Here is a 21363-nt window from a genome sequence, read left to right on the forward strand (position 1 = left end):
TTTCCTCCCACCCCCCACCAGGGATCAGTTTTAGTCAAATTTTATTTTTATTTTTTTGTGGTGTAGAGAGAGAGAGAGAGAGAGAGAGAGAGAGAGAGAGAGAGAGAGAGAGAGAGAGAGAGATTCCCTGCTGTGTCATGAGTTTGTGTGCATATGAAAGAGTGAGAGATTCCCTCAATCACAGAGCTACTCACAAAACTTTCTGCAGACATGACCTAAATCGGTGGATGGTCAAATAAAGCAAATAAAAAATAAAGGCCATCCATGGCTTTTAGAACTGTGTCCTTAAGAATCCGGGAAGTGATACAGTTCTCCCTCTAAAAGAGCCATCGAAAGCACAAAAGCCTTCCCCCCCATAACCATTCGAAGAAGAGGAAATGATGAATGCACAACACACAGATAATGTCACAAAGCACCAAACCTTAAATTTACCCAATAAAAAAAGAATTATACCAATCTCATTTCTCCATATTAAGATTTTTCTCTTACACCACAAAGAATACCAACTACCACTTCTTCAATTACAGGAGAAAAAAAGGAGATTCTTTCATGAATCAAAATGTAGTAGGGACTTACTAGAAATCCATCAAATTCTGCAATTCACACAGATCTATATCTCAGTTTAAGGATTCAGATCTGTACTTATGATAAAGAGCAGAAAAGAGAAGATGAGAGACGCCATAGTGTAAAGAGAGGCAATGCTCAGGGCCGGCGAAGAAGATGGTGTCGAGCCTGTCGGGCCAAAGACTACAGGATAAGAAGATGAAGTATCAGGCAGAGCCGATGGAGCAGAAGAAGGTGGGTAAAACGTCCCATTTGAAGGAACAGAAACTGCAAGCTTTTGTGATCCAAGGCAGTGCCCACCTACCCCACTGGTGAAGTAGAAAGCACCAGGGCCAGTAATGTTAAAGACTGTGTTACCGTCATTAAAGTATGCTATTGGATTGGAGATGTTACATGCCTTGTATGCATCTTCTGCTACTTGTACCAGTGAATCCTCACTTGGTGGGTACAGAAACACTGCAAAAGATCAAAAGTTACAGAAAACTGCAAACTGGGTATTTTCTTTTACAAAGTTTAGAGAGAGAGAGAGAGAGTTGTGATCTTGAGAAAGTCAAATGATAAAAGGAACAAAGCTTACAGAGAGAATCACCGACGCGAAACTGGTTTCCCTGCGACCAATCGTCGTAGATCTTTGGTGTTACTGAAGCTGGCAAGCCCCATGCATCTAGATCTCCCACTTTGAATAGGTAGCAGAGTACTCTGCTTTGTACAAACAGAAGAAAACACAAAACCCACAAAATTCTCACATTTGGATCTCCAAGAAACGCCATTATGGTAAGAAGATGAGCATTCAGATCGCGTAAGGAATTAAAATCTAGACATCCATTGTCTCATTATTATAAACTTGGCTCTACTTTAGTTACACCTCGCCTTTTGGCTCAACTCAAAAATTGAGCTCGGCAAGCTGAGCTACGAGCCAGCTCGTTTAGGTAAATGAGTACGAACATGGTATAAGCTCATCTTACATATTATATATTTTATACATATATTATATATATTTTATACACATACTATTTATATATTATATGTATTATACATATATTATCAAGCTTCAAAAACACTTAAAATATTTTTTTAGAAAACGAGACAGCTCGTGATTGATTTATAGTAATATACAGGAAAATATATAATAGATTGGTCCACTCCCATTATGTCAGATATCAATAGTCCAATAGACATTTTGGGTTTTCTATTCTCTTTTTCTTTTTGGTACAGAGAGGAGGTGAGAAGGGAAATAATGGTTCCTTTTGAAAGCATGTGAGTACAGTTGGACAGATATATATGAGGTGTGAAGGAAAGGATACCTTACTGGACCACTTCTAATGAGCCTCTCTTCGTATGTGCGGTGACACTAAAAAGGCAAAGGAAAGTGTAGAAAATTGCAACCATCCTGCTGAGTATCACATGGGTTGTTTTTCATGTCAGCTAAGATGGTGCATTAATTAATTGGGTCCACGATGCTTTACAATCAGGTGCAGTTGAGTTCATCCTGTCCAGAAAGTTCCAATGTGCAGCTCAACAAAAATTGATGGTGTAGATTGAACCTTGGTGAAAAGTCTGCAGATCTTAGCTTAAGAGAATATAAGAAGCAGTAGACCCAAGGGGTTTGACATAGTGGGATGGGGGCCTAGACCGTTTGACTGGCAGTCTTGGTTCAAATCCCATGGGCGTCACTCCCCTGCCTAAGCCAAATCTTGGCGACTCGATGGGGTTGAGGGGTAAGCCCTTGGAGTTTTACGCTGAGATCGTAAGTACGGCAGGCTGAGGCTGAGCCAGCACGGTTAGGTCTCTTCGCCTGAAGCAGTTTCTCGGAGTAGAATATATATATATATATATATATATATATATATATATATATATATATATATATATATATATAAAAGCAGCAGTAAAACGACCAAACAAGTTGAGGTTCCTCAAAAATAACTCAGGAATGAATACAAAATTACCAATTCATCTCTGCAGAGACCACCTTCGGTAGAATCTCAAATCAAATCTTGCTAAAGCAAGTTTTTTTTTACCTTGTTGCCTTCCCAACCTATTCTGAACTAGTAGATATCAAAATTTCACATGACTAAAAGATGAAACCTCCTGAGATTCATGAACCATGACTCTATATAATTTACAAAGCAAAATCTAACTTTTGCATCATGTTTAACATGTTCCATTTGCTATTTTCATGGATCAAAACTAGAGTCCAATGTTTGGACATTTTTTCAAACCAACTTCAATTTGTAAATTATGAGCCTTAGATTTTTTACCATCTCAAAAACTGAATCATACAGTAAATTGGATATGATTATACCTAATATTAAAAAAAAACAAGAACAAAAGTGTCCAAGTGCGGTCATGCACTACGATCCCATCGCTGAAGTAGAATTACAGCACCCAGATCCCAACTGAGACCCTAGGAGGAGGGTCAGGATGAGTACACCGCAGACACGGATGGGTCCGAACATTATGAAGAGTCCCGGAACCTAGTGGGCTCACCAGGGTGCCATGGCTGAACCTTGACAAACCGGGGTTGTCGACCGTCGATGGCGCCGACCATCCCACATTCTCGTAGTCTGATCGGAGAACATGGCATCTCCCTCGGGCCTCCAAGCACCGCGGATCTGTTGGCATAAGTGTGAGCCATGGCACAGGTATGCTAAGCGTCCAAGAAGAGGCCCAGTACATTTTTTTGGAAATTCATTAGCTTCATATTCCTCTCATTGAAGACAGGCCATTGTGTGTGTGTGTGTGCGTGTGTGTGTGTGTGTGGGGGGGGGGGGGGGGGCGCATTCTATCCTTGTGCTTCAATTTACATACCAGCTCCATCACTGGTATCAAAGTATAGGATCAACACCTGCACCATAGGTCTATAACTATACAGCATCTACAGCAGCATTCGCAGTCCATAGGCATGTGATCCTGGACCTCCGTACTGCTCCTGGAGATCTGATCCCTAAACTTAGGCTCTTAAACCTAGTACTTTGATACCACAACCTCTCATGCCCTCAAGATAAGCCCGTTCTTGGTCAATCTCAAGGTGTGACACTGTGAGCCATTCGTTTGGATGTGGGTTATTAAATAAACCCAACCAAGTTTTAAACAAGCAATAGAAAATAAACTAGTATAGAGCATTTGGGCAACTCTATTTGCTAAAACGAGACAAGTTGAGACCTTAGGTGAAGCCTCCAAATGAAGCCTTTTTTTTATTGTACATAAAAATTGTATTTATTAAAGTGGTTGCACCTTTTTTTCTTAAATTCTTAATATCTTTCATATTTACTAATTTGATTCATATATATATATATATATAGATAGATAGAGAGAGAGAGAGAGAGCAATGGGTACGTGTTAAACAAAATTAGACTATGGAGATCAGTCCAATAATGCTATGAATACATTATAGCTTCCTCCACACGGACCTCTTGCTAGATAATTCTAATCCTGCCCAACTCGTTGGCTAGCACTACATTGCAAAAATTGGGTTTGTACAGTGGTGTTATCAAGGCATCAAGCACACATGGAATGAATGAAGGAGATGTGTTTGATGACGGCTCAGGCGAGGTCACGCCGCCAACATGGCATACTTGAGACAACAACCCCACTTTGAGATTTGAGGACCCTCCAAAATAGGAGGCCTTAGGTGGTGACCTCAAATCTCAAAAAGGCCAGCCCGCCCAGGCTAAAACTAAACTTTTATATATAAATTCTAATAAAAGCCCAAATTCCAGTTTGAAACATTTACAAGAGTCTTGAGTACTTAAAACTAACACAAAAAAGACTTAAAATCTACCTTGTTTTTTTGTCAATATCTTTGTCCATGATTGTCTTCCCAAAAACTTGGCAACTATTATATCCACCTTTATTCTGAAAACCACAGTAATTATGAAATGAGCTGCCACTGCCCAATAAGCTACTATTTGCCATCCCTCGATGAAGATGCTAGATTCATTTTTGAAATAATCATTCAAAAAGCATTGTTTTAGAATATGCTCTCTTTTGAAACTTTAAACCTTTTGAGGGTCTTTGTAATAACTTATTCAAAATTTCATTTCTTTGCAGTTATTTTCAAGACATACTTTCATTTCAAAAAACTCTTTCAAATCTCCAAATAAGGTAAGATTCTTTTAGAACTATACTTTAAACAGTAACTATCGATGTAAATAATATTTTTAAACACTTCATTGTCCTAAAACCATGTCCAAGATTTGAGGGTCAAACAAGGTCCCTTTATTGCTACTGATGAGCCAAACATTTAATCAAATCTGAATCATTGGACAACAATTATCAACTGATGAGGGTTTTACTTAAAACATTTTAAAACATGAGAGGAATCAATGCATGAGGTCAATCTGCAATGGGTAACATTTAATCTCATTAACTGAACCAAGGATCCATCCAATCCATCGAGTTGGGAAAATTCTAATGGTGAGTATATGGGTCATATAACATTTAACACCCAACACAAGAGGTCTTCCTCGAAAGATGCATTGAGAAACATTTTAACCAGCAAACGGTTTGATACATATACATTTCAGAAGTGAATGGACATTCTTAACTCATAATACTTTAAAACTGAAAGTCATTTTGCTTGAAAAATCTCATATATTCTTAATCAATAAATCCATAAATATGAACTGTAAATGCTTATCCATTTATGAAATCATAGGTTCAACTAGTCCTTTAAAAACACCATGTTTTACTTTTGAACAATAAACATGAACAGTCCTTTAAAATAATTACTCGTGAAACCTTTGGTGGTGTGGATCTTTTAAATATAGCTTTTCTAGTAATCCAATAATTCTTGCATTCAAATTTATAACGGGAGGAATAATTCTAATTATGCAAAAAGCATGACAAATAAACTAAAATTTAAATCCTAATTATAATTAAAACTTGTAATCTAATCTAGATAGCTAGCGTCTCGATGTCAACATAGACTCCTTCAATCTTCTCTATGAGTTTTTTTACCTCATCCGATGGTGGATTTTGCGTACTATAATTAATCATAACCATTATATAAAACAAATTTGTATCAATTGACTGGAAGATCCTACTAAACTCACCACTCTTCATGGCTGCTATTTTCTCACTTGACACTGTCAACAATTTATTTGCAACTAGTTATGCTGGAAATTGTAGAGGCTAGTTGGGTTCTATATACTTTGGGTTTAGGCCAGGGGTTGATTTGGTCTTCAAGTAAGAGACCTTAAGGGTCTGTTCTCAAATTCTTCACTCAGTTGGTCAGGTCTAAGTCTGGCTAGCAAGTCACAATGATAATAAGTCAAATTAGTTCAGGTTCAGTTAGTCAAAGTTAGGTAAAAACTGGGTTCACCCTAGATCTTTTATCTCTGAGCACAGGTGTCTATAAATTCTGAAATTTGGACATTATTTGGTTTACATGTGGATAGGTCTACAGTATATTTCATGGTTAATGTCAATAGGATTTGGCAGATACGAACTTTTTAAATAGGACCAATTTTCTGGGTTATACAGGTTTAGGTAATTCAGAGACGAAAACAGGTTTTGGTTCAAAAAAAAATTCTCTGAGTACATACCACTAAAAATTCTAAAATTTTATCAGCATAAGGCTAACACATCTGAGAAATTGCAAGAAATATTTCAGCTTCAAACTCCAAGGGTTTGGGAGATTTTATTTTTCAAAGTTCACCTAATTTTCAGGCCTGAACTGGGCCAAACTAGTCTGAACAACACCTTCCCAAGATCAAGAACTTGGGCACCATGACTCCAAACAAATCCAAATAACCCACATGACCACCACTACTCTTTCACGCACGTGTTGCACCCGCATCGATGCAACGCGGGTGCGGCACCCGATGCGGTCAACCCAACCCTGGGTGCGTTGACCGCACCCAGGGTCATTTGTATCCAATTTTTATATTAAAAAAATTTCTTCTGGGGGGCGCGGCCCCCCTGACCCCCGCCCGCTGAACGCCCAGCGAGACCCGCGCCCGGGGGGAGCCTCTAGACCCCTCCCCCCCCCCCTTCTGCAAGGGCAAAAACTCTGAATCAGGCTCCATAACTCATCAGCTCGACCCCTCCCTTGCACAAATTATATATATATATATATATATATATATATATATATATATATATATATATATTGCAGCACCCCCCCACCTACACCCATGTGACATAACGCACCACAATACTCCAAACAGCAATCTTCAATAATAAAATCAATCAAACACCAAGAACAAGTGATCTTAGTCTAATACTCAAGAATTTTAACAAGGTGTATAGAGGACCTTGTGAATTCAATCAAGATTGACACAAGATTGATTCTAGCTTCACACAAACACCGAAAATTTCAAAAAAACTCTCAATACAACAGAAAATCATATATATCTAACTCAATAATATCCAATGCAATCTGAAAATAATCTAAAAAAATTGCAGCTATTATTGGGAGTTTCAAGGTGAGGGTTGCATGCACACATGAACTCTACCAATGAGGCACCCAAGTCTTCATCAAAACTCAATTCCCTCCTAACATGACATCAATCAACTTGTGCAGATCTTAAACATATATCAGACCCAAACTGGCATGCAAACACAATCTTTTTTTCTTAAATTACTTGGTTGAGGCTTCTTTTCCATGAATTACATTCTTGAAGATTCTAGTTGTGTTTATCAGAAGACCAATATGTGTTTTGTGAAGAAGAAAGAAAAAGAATAAACAGTTATGTGCATGCAAACAGCTAGAGGTCACACTCAAGTTCAAGTCCTAACAAAAAACATGTTTAGCATGTTGGTCATCATTCATTTTGATCATGTTGTTGGCTATGTATGGGTCTGCTAGAGTTAGGTGGTTTAATTGCTTCTATGTTAACTTATGCCAATCTTTGAGAGGTTTAATCCAGAGCATTCTACTTGTTCTTTGTATTGTTTATTCTTGTTGAATAAACCATTCAAGTGATAAAACTTCTGTGTGCATGTGTCATGAATACTTTGGCTGTATTTTCTTTTAAGATTATGCATTTTTTTTGGTCTGATGTATTTATTCTTGTACCATTTTTTCTTTCTTGCTGGGTTGAATGTTTATGAGACTAGCCTAAGAAAATTTATGAGAGTAGAAAAGCAAGTTGTATTATGAGCCGGTTTGATTACTTTCATATTTGAATTCTATTGAAGTGAATTTATTTGGTTTCAAAACCTGGAAACTTGATATTTTCTGAGTTTTATGAAATGTGATATCTTGATATTGAGTCAATCTAATTAACAACAAAATTGTGGGCTTTGTTAATGTTCCAATTAAAGAATACAAAATTTAGATAATTAAAACAAAAAATGACCATATTGTGCAATTAATTTAACACATTTCCAAAAATGCTTTATAAATTTTGAAATCTTCTTGATGTCCAATTTGACAGGTTTATGACTTTTTTAGAACTTTTTTTATCCTTTACATGTGCAAACTTGACAAATTTTGCATCCCAGATATGCAAATTTTCTCATAAATATGCATAACAACCTCTATTCTCATATTTATATCTTAGTCATTCGATATCGAAAACCCATATTTTTATAACCATTGGAAAGATAAGATAGATCTTGAACTTTTCTGTTATGAGTCAGAACTGAAAACTCCTCTAAGGTTCTCATTTCTAACATCCAAAACTGGAACAAAAAACTATTATGTAGACTGTTACAGCCGAATAGTTAGTGTTCCAACAATCATTTCTCCCCAATCGTTCATTAGATCAACGTGATCTTGTAGGTCTTGGAAAATTAATGTCTTCATCTTCCTCTATTATTTTTTTGTTTTCTTAAATTTTTGGTGCAGATGGCCAAAAAATAACATAGAATCACCTGGATAGGTGCAATTGTGCATGTTCATCTAGGGGTGGCAAAATCTGACCCGACCCGCCAACCTGCTTCTTAGTCGGGTTAGGGTTTGGCTTAAACAGGTTTGTGTCATAAATGGGTCGACCCGCCTAAACCGTTTATTAAATGGGTCGTGTTCGTGTTAGGGGTATGCCAACCCGCCAACCCGTTTGATAAACGGGTTAGGCGGGTCGACCTGTTTACACGAACCTGTCAACCCGCAACCATATATATATATATATATATATATATATATATATATATATATTAACTTGACGCTTATGACGCAACACTAGAGACGAGCTTCCAAAGAGGGAAACAAACGGGTAAGCGATTCGGTTGCCGAGCCCGGTCTTGATGAACCCCTAGGCGAAGAAGAAGGCGAGGGCGATGAGCCACAGAATGGGATCGCCGAACACCGAGAAGGCGCCAGCGAAGGTTAGAGTCTTGGTGAGCACGGAGGCGCCGAGGCCCATGAGGGCTACAACACCGAGCGAGAGAGGCTGCGTGATGATGGTGATGATGGTGGCAATGAAGATGGCGAGGAGCTGCCAGGCATTTCTGGCGACCCCGACAAGCAGGGGAATGAACCACAGGATGACTTCGGCGGTGATCGAAGCACCCAGGGGCTTGAGTGCCACCCCACGCCAAGGTTCCGGCAGAGAAGAAGAGACGATGTGACCACCCTCAGCACAAAAGAGGGCGTTCTGATCGCGCAGAGAGGCAGAGGCGGGCACAGAAGCCCCTTCTAATTGAGGCAAGGAGGGATCTGGAAGCTCCCGAGGGAAGATTTGAGATTGAGATGCAATCTGGAGAAGGAATGGAGGGATTTGGGGGGGATCTGGGGGAGGTGGTAGAGCGGGATTTGTAGGAAAAGAGAGAGGGAAACCCTAGGGTGCACAACAAAGCGAGGGATGGCATTTTGATGCCTCAGAGAGAGAGAAGGGGGGGAAGCGATTCTCCCTCTGGCTTCCTCACAGAGGGACTGGCGATTCTCCCTCTCACTTCCTCATAGGGTTACTCAGGTCGGTTATCGTGTCTATGTTATCGGGTCGACCCGTTTAATAAACGAGTCACCATGTTGTGTAATCATGTCGTGTCAACCTGACTCGTTTATTAAATGGGTTAATCGTGTCGTGTCGGGTTACCCATTTAATAAATGGGTTGTGTTCGTGTTTGCCACATCCGACCTATTTAATAAACAGGTCATGTTCGTGTTGAGGTATTCTGACCCGCCAACCCGACCCGATTGCCACCCCTATGTTCATTTCCTGTTTTAGGAAAGTACTCAGGGTTGTATCTCACTGCTTCTTCATTATTTCTAGAAAATAAAATATCATTGAAAAGATATATTTGTCTAGAATCTCTCTTCTTTTTTGTGTTTTCTGGATTCCTTTATTTTTGGGGATAAAATTTGGTGGCAAGATGAAATGTCGTCAATAAAGTATCATCAATGAAGTGTCATTGATGTGTGTTTCACCAAAAATTTTGCCAGGAGAGAAAGAGGTCTGAGACCAGTAGTTGGGGACCACAAGAAACCCTAAGTTATGCGAAAATAGTCATGAGTTATGCAGAAAGGGTTTTAAAAAACAAATATCGCATTTGTTGTAGTGATTTTTTTACTATAGTATCATATTTTTTGCTAGTGTCACGCTTTTCAAGAATTTTGCAACAACAATGTGAAACTCTTGATAAAATTCACAAGTAGTGTCATGATTTTCAAGAATTTTGCAACCAATAACGTAAAACTCTTGACAAAATTTGCAAGTAGTGTCACAATTTTTGTACAATAGTACCATGATTTTCACATCACATCATGTGAAACTTTGTGCATTCCCCAAACTTTTCAAAAATTTCACAATCAACAATGTGAAACTCTTGACAAAATTTTGCAAGTAGTGTCACAATTTTCATACTATAGTACCATGGTTTTTGCATCTAAAAAGGAATTTTGCATCACTACATGCGAAACTTTATGAATTCTGCAAACCTTCTAGGAATTTTGCAACCAACAATGTGGAACTCATGACAAAATTCACAAGTAGTGTCACAATTTTTTTTATTATAGATACGAAAATCATGGTACTATAGTACGAAAATTGTGACATTACCTGCGAATTTGAGCAAGAGTTTCATGTTGGTTGTGAAATTCTTGAAAATTGTGACACTACTTGCGAAAATCATGGTACTATAGTAAGAAAATTGCAACACTACTTACGAATTTCGTCAAGAGTTTTGCATTGTTGGTCACAAAAATCCTAAAAATTATGACACTACTTGCTAAAAGCGTGGTACTATAGCACACAAATTGTGACACTAAATGCAAAATTTTGTTTCTTAAAACCTTTTTTGTGCAACCCATGGCTACTTTTACATAACCTAGGATTTATTGTGGTCCCCAACAGGTAATCCTTAAATCTTTTCCTCCCATAGCAAATTTTTTGGTGATTATTTTTGGCAAAACATATATTGATCAAACTTCATTGGCTGAGTTCGACTTTGCCTTGGAGTACAAGGTTGGAAAAACCAATGTTGTGGCGGATTCCCTGAGTCATAAGGCTGAACTGGCAACTGTGCGCGCGGAGCCTTCTGAAGTGCACTTGGAGGGCGCATTGCTGAGCCGCATCCATGAAGGTACATAGTAGGATCCGACCGCACAACACCTTGTTTCTCTGGCGTAGGTAGGGAAGACTCGACGATTTTGGCTACAAGATGGCCTCCTCCTAACAAAAGGGGGATGCATTTTTGTGCCGCAGTGGGAAAGCCTTCACCGAGAACTACTTAAGGAGTGCTATAATACACTATGGGCCGGCCATCCTGGTTAGGAGCGAACCTTAGCACTCTTTGAGTGCGGCTACTATTGACCGCAGATGAGAGACGACGTTGAAGGGTATGTGCGGACATGCCTCATCTGCCAACAAGATAAGGGGACAAAGCATAAGGATGTCGGTCTCCTTGAGCCTTTACCAATTCCAGAACGTCCTTGGGATAGCATCTCCATGGACTTTATTATTAGTCTGCCAAAGGTAGAGGGTCTCAGTTCTATTTTGGTTATGGTGGAATATTTCTCAAAGTATGCCACCTTCATCCCAGCTTCCAAGGAATGCCCTGCAGAGTTGTTTGTAAAGCATGTGGTGAAGCACTGGGGCATACCAAAGAGTATTGTGAGTGATCGCGATGCTTGCTTCACGGGCAAGTTCTGGCGTAAAGTATTTCGGCTACTTGGCTCTGATTTGCTGTTTTCAACAAGCTTTCATCCACAGACAAATGGGCAAACAGGACATATCAATGGGATACTTGAGCAGTACCTTAGGCATTTTGTTAGTGTCAATCAGAAAAATTGGGTGAAGCTCCTTGATGTGGCACAATTTTGTTACAATCTGCAAAAGAGCGAGTCTTCAGGCCACAACCCATTTGAGATAGCCACGAGGCAGCAACTACTGACCCCGCACACTCTTGCCGCATAAGAAAAAAGAAGGTCATCCTTCACCTATCAGTTTGTTCGCACCGGGCACAAGCAGAATGAGTTGGCAAAGGCATTCTTATACAAGGCGGCAAAGAGAATGAAGAAGTGGGCGGACAAGCATTGTCGGCCCGCGGGGTTCCAAGTTGGGGACCAAGTATTGGTGAAGCTATATCCTGGTCGTACAGGCATCTTTCGCGGGCGACACCGTGGACTGCTCAGAAAGTATAAAGGACCCTTCACTATCACAAAGAAAGTGGGCAATCAAGATGTTAACTTTCTAATTGCACCAAAGATCACATCGATCTAATGAGCGGTTGGGAAGAAACGCTTTCTAAAATACAGACTATTCAGTTGTAACAGTCAGCAAAATAATTTTCTATTCTGGTTTTGGATCTTAGAAACGAGAACTCTAGAGGGGTTTTTAGTTTTGACTCAAAATAGAAAAGTTCAAGATATGTGTCTCAGCTTTCTAATGACTATAAAAATATGAGTTTTTAGTATAGGATGCCTGCGATTTAGATTTGAGAATAGTGGTTGTTCTATAGATTTATGAGGAATTTATGTATTTGGGATGCAAAATTTATAAAGTTCGCACATGCAAAGGGTAAAAAGGTCTTAAAAATATAAGAACCTATGAAATTGGACATTGTACGGATTTCAAAATTTGTGGGGCATATAGGAAAATTTCCATATGATGCTTAATTATGCTAGTTTATTCTATTATTGTCATAAATCTAGAAAATATGGAATGAGAATGTCATGTGATATGACTTGTTAAGTTGTTACATCTATGTTGATCAGGTTGAATCAAGGCATAAGTAATGTGACTTGTCTAGGCTTGGGTACGGACCCGATCAAAAGTGATTTGAGTCCAACAATGTTTGGGCTTACATGATCAGGCACAATGGAATATGAGTTGGACAAATGTGGTTTGAGCTAGAGCCAACTCTTGACCAACTTTCCTACAGAGATCCACAAATATAGGGATTGACTAATGTTACACAACGAGCCAAGCTAGCTCGGGCTTGTCCGAATTTAAGCTTGGCTCAATCTCATCCAAGAAAATAAATTTGCTAAGCTAGAGCAAGGGCTCAAGTATTGTTCACATAAATGACCCAAGCCTAAACAAGAAATTGAGCTTGGTTAAGCTCGGTTGGCCTTGGTATAGATAGTTATATGAGGCATATTTTCATATACTTAATTATTTTGTTAATAAAAAACCAACAAAGTAGTTTTTTTGAATTTATAACCCGAAGGAACCACACTTGGCATGAAGACTTGGTCGCACTGGCTGAGCCTACCATATCTATAGTTGTCATGCTAGTAGCATAAAACTTTGAGGCTAGGACCCCTGCCATGGAGACTATGCTATGCTTTTGCTTGTGTAAAGGTGCAAAAACCAAGAAAAAAGAACCTTGATTGCCTGTCTAGTAGCCAAGGCCCCACCACACTACACCAACCCCCATTGGGGAAAAACCAACAAAATAGTTGTTAATAAAAAACCAAAAGTGAGCAATCTGACAACCTTATCAGGGTTATAAGGCCCTTTCAAAAGGTTAATCGACCCATTTGGCTTGTCATTAGGATTATTGGCCCAATTGACTTAGTCTTGGGAAACCATGTGCCCCTTTGACATAGCCAATGGGATGTGAAATCCCCCATAACTCATCGGCCCAAAGTTTCTGAAAGGATACATAATCTTTGGCCCAATTGGATATCCATTGAGTGGTGAAGCCTGTCACTACTAGTATTATAGGTCCACTTGAAGTACAAAGGGAATTTATTGGCCCAGCTAAATTTGAGATTTAGTATCCCTTCAATCCTTTGATGGTATTCTCAATCAGATATTTTAAAAGTGTTCTCTCAAAGTTTAACAATGTGAGAAATGCAAGTTTTTAAAAAGATAGGTTTTTGAGTTTGAAAAGTGTTTTGAAATCAGTTTTACTTTCTTTTATATGTGTAGCATATTTTGAAAAGCTACTTTTATTAAACAAATAAAGTTTTGCAAAATTTATTTAAAGATATATTATGTTTCATTTTAAAAAATGTTCTTTTCAAATGTCTCTTTTTGAAAAACCCAGTTTGTAAGACTGTAATTAGCTGCTTACTGAGCGTATAGCCCATTAAATATTATTATTGTTTGTTAGAGTGAGATATTAGATAGAAGTAGCAAGAATTTAAAGATTTTCTCATAAGATATTTCAATGACGATAGCAACAAGAAAGTCAGGCATCTAAACGGTGGTGGAGATATTAGTTTGCGATTTAGAAGATATGATGATAATTTTATAGTTATATCTTGTCTTGTATTGTCGATTTTAATGAAAATTGAGTCAATAGAATAGAGTTGTTTGAAATTTGAATGCTCTATAAATGTTCATTTTTTTCTTACATATAGAAAGTTTTGTTGGCTTATTTAAAACTTGAAGATAGATATGAACAACATAAAGTTACACACATAGATAAGATTAATTATGGGATGGTTTTGGGGCATGATGGCAATTAGCTTTTCATATTTGTCTTTAGGTCTTCAAGAACCGATAAAGCTTTATAAAATAAAAAAGAAAATAAATATTTATAGCGCATTCAAACAACTCTATCCAATAACTATTTTTTCATTAAAATCTCCAATACAAGACAATATATAACTATGAGATGATCATCATATCTTTTAAATGATCCAACTAATATCTCCACCAGGGTTCAAATGCATCAATTTCTTGTTGCTATCATCGTTGAAAATCCTGAGTGTCAAAACTTGTTTTGAAAAGTTATTAGATTTTAGTTAAATTGGGCATTTAATATTGTCTTAAAAAGCCATTATGTTTCAGTTTAATCGGTTTTCTAAAATTATTTTAAAAAGCCATTAGGTTTCAATTCAATCAATTTTCTAAAAGTGTTTTGAAAAGCCATTAAATTTCTTAAATTGCTCAAAAGTGATTAGCTAACCTTTATGAATTTAATTTAAAGTGTTATTTTGGCTTTATTTTAATGTTTTTGGGTTGATTAAAAATGTGTTATTTAGAAAATTGGATTTGGCATTGAAAAATAGAGGAATTTTTTTTTCAAATATTTTTAAACCTTTTTATTTAAAAAGAATATTATTTTTATTGGTTTTAAGTGTTTTGGATTTAAATATCCATTCACATAAGTGTAAGTAGACCATTGACCGAGTGGTATATTGAATATGGATAACCTTATCTAGGGTTATGAGGCCTTTTAGAAAGGGTAATCGGCCCATTTGGCTTGTCATTCTGATTATTGGCCCAATTGACTTAGTCTTAGGAAACCATGTGGCCCTTTGACATAGCCAATGGGATGTGGAATCCTCCATCATAGATAGACCCATTTAAATTTCTGAAAGGGGATACATGATCTTTGGCCCAATTGGATATCCAATGAGTAGTGGAACCTGGCACTACAAGTGTTATAGGTCCATTTGAAGTATAGAGGGATTTTATCGACCCAACTAAAATTGAGATTTAGTATCCCTTTGAACCTTTGATAGTATTGTCAATCAGATATTTTAAAAGTGTTCTTTGAAAGTTTAACAAAATGAGAAATGCTAGCTTTTGAATAGAATGCTTTTTTAGTTTACCAAGTGTTTTTGAAATAAGTTTTATTGTCTTTTATATATGTGTACCATATTTTGAAAATCTGGTTTTATTGAACGAATAAAGTTTTGTAAAAGTTATTTAAAGATATATTATGTTTCATTTTTAAAAATGTTTTTTTCAAATGTCTTTATTTAAAAAACCTAATTTGTAAGACTGTTATTAGTTGCTTATTGAGCATGTAGCTCATAAAATGTTATTATTGATTATTAGAGTGAAAATTTGGATAGAAGTAGCAAGAATTTAAAGATTTCCTCATAAGATATTTCAATGAGAATAGCAACAAGGAAGTTGGGCATCTGAATGAATGCTGGTGGAGATATTAGTTTACGATTTTAGAAGATATGATGATAATCTTATAGCTATATCTTATCTTGTATTGTCAATTTTAATGAAAGCTGAGACATTGGGATATAGTTTGGAATTTGAATGCTCTATAAATGTTCATTTTCTTCTTGCAATTATAAAGCTTTGTTGAGTTAATTAAGACCCGAAGATAGATATGAACAACCTAAAGTTGCACCCTAAGATAAGATCAATTATGGGCTGGTTTTGGGGTATGACAGTATCATAAGGCATGACCGTTAGTTGTTCATGTTTGTCTTCAGGTCTTAAAGAACCGATAAAGTTTTATAAAATCAAGAAGAAAATGAATATTTATAGAGCATTCAAACAACTCTATCCAATAACTATTTTTTCATTAAAATCTTTAATAGAAGACAATATATAACTATGAGATGATCATTATATCTTCTAAAAGATCAAAGAAATATCTCCACCAAGGTTCAAATGCTTCAATTTCTTGTCACTATCATCGTTTAAAATCCTATGAGTGTCTAAAATTGTTTTGAAAAGTAATTAGATTTCAATTAAACTGGGCCTTTAAAATTGTCTTGAAAAGCCATTAGGTTTCAGTTTAATCAGTTTTCTAAAATTATTTTAAAAAGCCATTAGGTTATAATTTAATCAGTTTTCTAAAATTGTTTTGAAAAGCCATTAAATTTCTTAAATTGCTCAAAAGAGATTGACTAACCTTTATGAATTTAATTATTGTTTTAAGTGTTACTTTGGTTTTATTTTAATGTCTTTGGGTTGATTGAAAATGTGTTATTTAGAAAATTGGATCTAGCATTGAAAATTAGAGGAAATTTCTTTTCAAATGTTTTTAAACCATTTTATTTGAAAAGAATAGTATTTTTATTGATTTTAACTATTTTGCATTTAAATATCCATTCACATAAGTGTAACTAGACTGCTGACTGGATGGTATATTGAATCCCAACAACCTTATCAGGGTTACGCGACCCTTTCGAAAGAGTAATCAGCCCATTTGGCTTGCCATTACGATTATTGGCCCAATTGACTTAGTCTTAGGAAACTGTGTGGCTCTTTGACATAGCCAATGGGATGTGGAATCCTCCATCATTGATCAATCCATTGGAGTTTCTAAAAAGGGATACATGATCTTTGGCCCAATTGGATATTCAATGAGTGGTAGAACCTATCACTACTAATGTTATAGGTCCATTTGAAGTACACAGAGATTTTATCGACCCAACTAAAATTGAGACCTTTCGGACCTTTGATGGTATTGTCAATCAGATATTTTAAAAGTATTCTCTCAAAGTTTAACAAAATGAGAAATTCCAGTTTTTTAAAAGAAAGCTTTTTGAGTTTACCAAGTGTTTTTAATTCACTTTTACTGCCTTTTATATATGTGTACCATATTTTGAAAAGCTGGTTTTATTGAACGAATAAAGTTTTGTAAAGTTATTTAAAGATATATTATATTTTATTTTCAAAAATATTTTTTAAATGTCTTTTTTAAAAAAATCTAATTTGTAAAACTATAATTAGTTGCTTATGGAGCGTGTAGCTCATTAAATGTTATTATTGTTTGTTAGAGTGAGAATTTGGATAGAAGTAGCAAGAATTCAAAGATTTGCTCATAAGATATTTCAAAAAGGATAAAAATAAGAAAGTCAGGCATCTGAACACTGATGGAGATATTAGTTTGCGATTTTAGAAGATATGATGATAATCTTATAGTTATATATTGTTTTGTATTGCCGATTTTAATGAAAGTTGAGTCATTGGAATAGAGTTGTTTGAAATTTGAATGCTCTATAAATGTTCATCTTCTTACATTTATAAATCTATGTTGGGTTATTTATGACCCGAAGATAGATATGAACAACTTAAACTTACAACCTAAGATAAGACCAATTATGGGTTGGTTTGGGGCATGACAGTATCATAAGGCATGGTAGTTAGCTATTCATAGTAGTCTTCAGGTCTTAAAAAACCGATAAAGCTTTATAAAATTAAGAAGAAAATGAATATTTACAGAGCATTCAAACATCTTTATCCAATAACTATTTTTTCATTAAAATCTTCAATAGAAGACAAGATATAACTATAAGATGATCATTATATCTTCTAAAAGATCAAACTAATATCTCCACCATGGTTCCAATGCTTCAATTTCTTGTCGCTATCATCGTTGAAAATTCTATGAGTGTCTAAAATTGTTTTGAAAAGTTATTAGATTTCAGTTAAAATGGGCCTTTAATATTGTCTTGAAAAGCCATTAGGTTTTAGTTTAATCAATTTTCTAAACTTATTTTTAAAAGCCATTAGGTTTCAATTTAATCAATTTTCTAAAATTGTTTTGAAATGCCATTAAATTTTTTAAATTGCTCAAAAGTGATTAGATAACTTTTATGAATTTAATTATTGTTTTAAGTGTTATTTTGGTTTTATTTTAACGTCTTTGGGTTGATTGAAAATGTGTAATTTAGAAAATTGGATTTGGCATTAAAATTTTGAGGAAATTTCATTTCAAATATTTTTAAAACTTTTTATTTGAAAAGAATATTGTTTTTATTGATTTTAAGTGTTTTGGATTTAAATATTCATTCACATAAGTGTAAGTGGACTGCTTACCGAATGGTATATTGAACCCTGATAACCTTATAAAGGTTATGAGGCCCTTTCGAAAGGGTAATCATTCTATTTGGCTTGTCATTGGGATTATTGGCCCAATTGACTTAGTCCTGTGAAACCATGTGGCCCTTTGACATAACCAATGGGATGTGGAATCCCCCATCATTGATCGGCCCATTGGAGTTTTTGAAAGGGGATTCTTTGGCCCAATCAGATATCCAGTGAGTGGTGGAACTTGTTAATATAAATATATATATATATATATACTATCCTATATATGTATTTATACCAAAATACTTGATAGGGGTATTTTGGTTTTTTTATATATATTTTTTAGGATCTTTGTTTTTTCTTTTTTTCTTTTTTCCTTTTTATTTTTTTCTTTTTCTTTCTTTTGGGACCATTGGGGGCCTCACTTAGTGAGACGTTGGGGTCCCCAACGGTCATATTTATGACCATTGGGGCTCCCCAATGTTCACTAAGGGGAACCCCAATGGCCTCCCTTTATGCTTTCCCTCTTGTATAAATAGGGGACTCCCCCTCTCTCATTTGTAAGGAGTTCTCTCCTCTATTGCTTCTTGAATAATATTCTTTTGCCTTTCGGCCCTCGTTTCATTGTGGGTTTTATGTGATTTGCACATTACGTGCTTGTGCTATTTGGTTCATTATTGAACCATTTCTTATTTCCGCACATCTCATTACATGGTATCAAAGCAAGGTTGAATTACTTGTTGTCTTGAAGGTATTTTTCTTTGTTCTTTTTTCATTTTTACCTCTCTTTGTCATCATGGAGTACGACACAAGAATTGAACTCTCTTTCAAGCTCAATGGATCAAATTATTTGATGTGGGTGTCTGCCATGGAGAGTCACCTTCGTGGAAAAAAGCTATGGGGCTTCGTGATGGCGACGTCTCTTGATCCAACATTGAAGCTCACCAAGATTGAAGGTAGCATCGAAAAGGCTCTTGATGGAGAAGATCACATTAAGGCAATAAATGATCATCGATCTATGGTAGAAGATTGGGAGAGTAATCACACCAAAATTTTGAAATGGTTCATGAATAATGTTGACATAAAAATTTGTGCCAACATTGCCAAGTTTAGAAGAGCCAATGAAGCTTTGTTTTTTCTTAAGGGGATGTATACCCAAAAAGATTTAGCTAGACAATTTTTTTGTCAAGAAAAAATTTGGTCTACTAAACAAGGAGACATGAGTGTTCGGGATTACTTTAGTGCTCTATCCCCTCTTTGGGATGAGCTTGTTCTACTTGAGCCAAAGTGGGTAGCTCCAAAAGATGTTGAGTTAAAAAGAGAACAAGTTGAGAAAGAACATTTCTTTCAATTTCTCCATAGTCTTAGGCCGAAATTTGAACAAGGGCATCCCTTCTTTATAGAAGCAAGGCCTTACCTATTGAAGATGCCCTTGCCGAAGTTTGTCAAGAGGAAAATTGTCTTGGCATGACTCATAAAAATGATAAAATTTTGGCCGTTACTAGACCAGGATCCAATGTTAAGCCTTATAGCCCTCCTCATTTTGCTAAAAACAATGGCTTTAGAAAGGGAGTTATTTGCCACTATTGTAATGAACTGGGTCACATAAAACCGGTATATCCTAATCTCAAAGGGAAAGTGGCCACGGTTTGTGAGAATGTTCAAAGTGAAGTCAACAACAATGGAGGAGACATTAAAGACACACTAAATCAAATTTTGGAGGCACTCCAACATCTTCTTAAAAATTCCTCTACTTTGGGTGCCGCTATCGCAACCTCTTCATTTACTCCAGGTATGTGGATTTTAGACTATGTTGCTTCTTTTCACATGACATCTCACAAACACATCATTTCTAATGTTGGAACACTTGATTCAAAACACCCTCAAAATTTTTTTGTTCCAAAAGTAAGGGTAGTTCCAAAAATCAATTTAAACTTATTTTTGGTCTCTCAAATTACCGATCTTGGATACCAAGTCTCTTTCTCACCTAAGGATTGCTCCGTGTAGGATCTCCAGTCAGGAAAGCTAATTAGGCAAGGCCATAGGAGGGGCGATCTGTATTTTATGGATTTTTTGTCTCTTCCCTCCAAGTCATTTTGTAGTTTTGTAAATGACAAAAGTATAGATGTATGGCACATGAGACTTGGCCATCCGAATTTTTTAAAGATGTCTCTCTTCTCTTTTTTGGAAAAATCTTGTAATGAAAAAGTTATGACTTGTAAATATTGCATCTTTTGAAAGTGCACTAGGATCGAGGCAATGAGCACTAGAGGGGGGGTGAATAGTGCTTTTAAAACTTTCTGCGGAATATTGAATGATTTTGCAAATCTCAAAGCAAACACACAAAGAACACAAGATTTTATCCTGGTTCGGTCAAACCCGACCTACATCCAGTCCTCAAGCAAAACCCGCTTGAGATTTTCCACTATCAACCTTGTAAACTACAAGATCACATAGACCATAACCGGTCCCACTTTCAGTAACAATCCTACTGAAAGCAAACAACTCCTTTACACCAAGGAGTCCTTCTTTTTACACAAAAAAAATAACAACTTACAATACAACCTATGAGCCTTCCTTTTGAATGCAAATGAGATGCAATTGGCTTTTGAGGTTGTTGAAACACTCTACTCACGAATTCACTATCTCTCAAAGTGATTTGAGTGAAAAACTGAAGTGAAAATATCACGTGAGTGAGAAAACAAATACTTGAATGGATAGGAGTGAAAAGCAAGAAGTAATTCAATATAATTCTATTGAATTTTCATGTTTTTGAGTGTAGAATGCACTCATATTTATAGTTAAAATATTCCATACGTTGAGAGTATGAAAGGGTGTCAAAACGGTCCATTTCGAACGATCAAAACGTTTGAAAAATGAAGACATGCCTTTTTGAAGTTTCAGGAAAACGACAAAATTAGTCGACTGAAACATCAGTTAGTCG

General features: G+C 36.3%; 1 protein-coding gene across 1 annotated transcript; it reads right to left on the reverse strand.

Annotated features, from left to right (window-relative positions):
* Positions 1–622: 622 nt before the first annotated feature.
* Positions 623–1334, reverse strand: LOC149842740 (early nodulin-like protein 8). The gene is made up of 2 exons (XM_090000728.1): positions 1142–1334; positions 623–1020 (listed from the first exon to the last, which is right to left on the reverse strand). The coding sequence occupies exons 1-2, from the start codon at positions 1332–1334 to the stop codon at positions 623–625; spliced, it is 591 nt and encodes a 196-aa protein (XP_089856854.1).
* Between the last annotated feature and the right edge of the window lie 20029 nt (positions 1335–21363).

This window comes from Nuphar pumila, chromosome 3 (assembly GCF_984573655.1).
Source record: "Nuphar pumila chromosome 3, dmNupPumi1.hap1.1, whole genome shotgun sequence".
Lineage (NCBI taxonomy): Eukaryota > Viridiplantae > Streptophyta > Magnoliopsida > Nymphaeales > Nymphaeaceae > Nuphar > Nuphar pumila.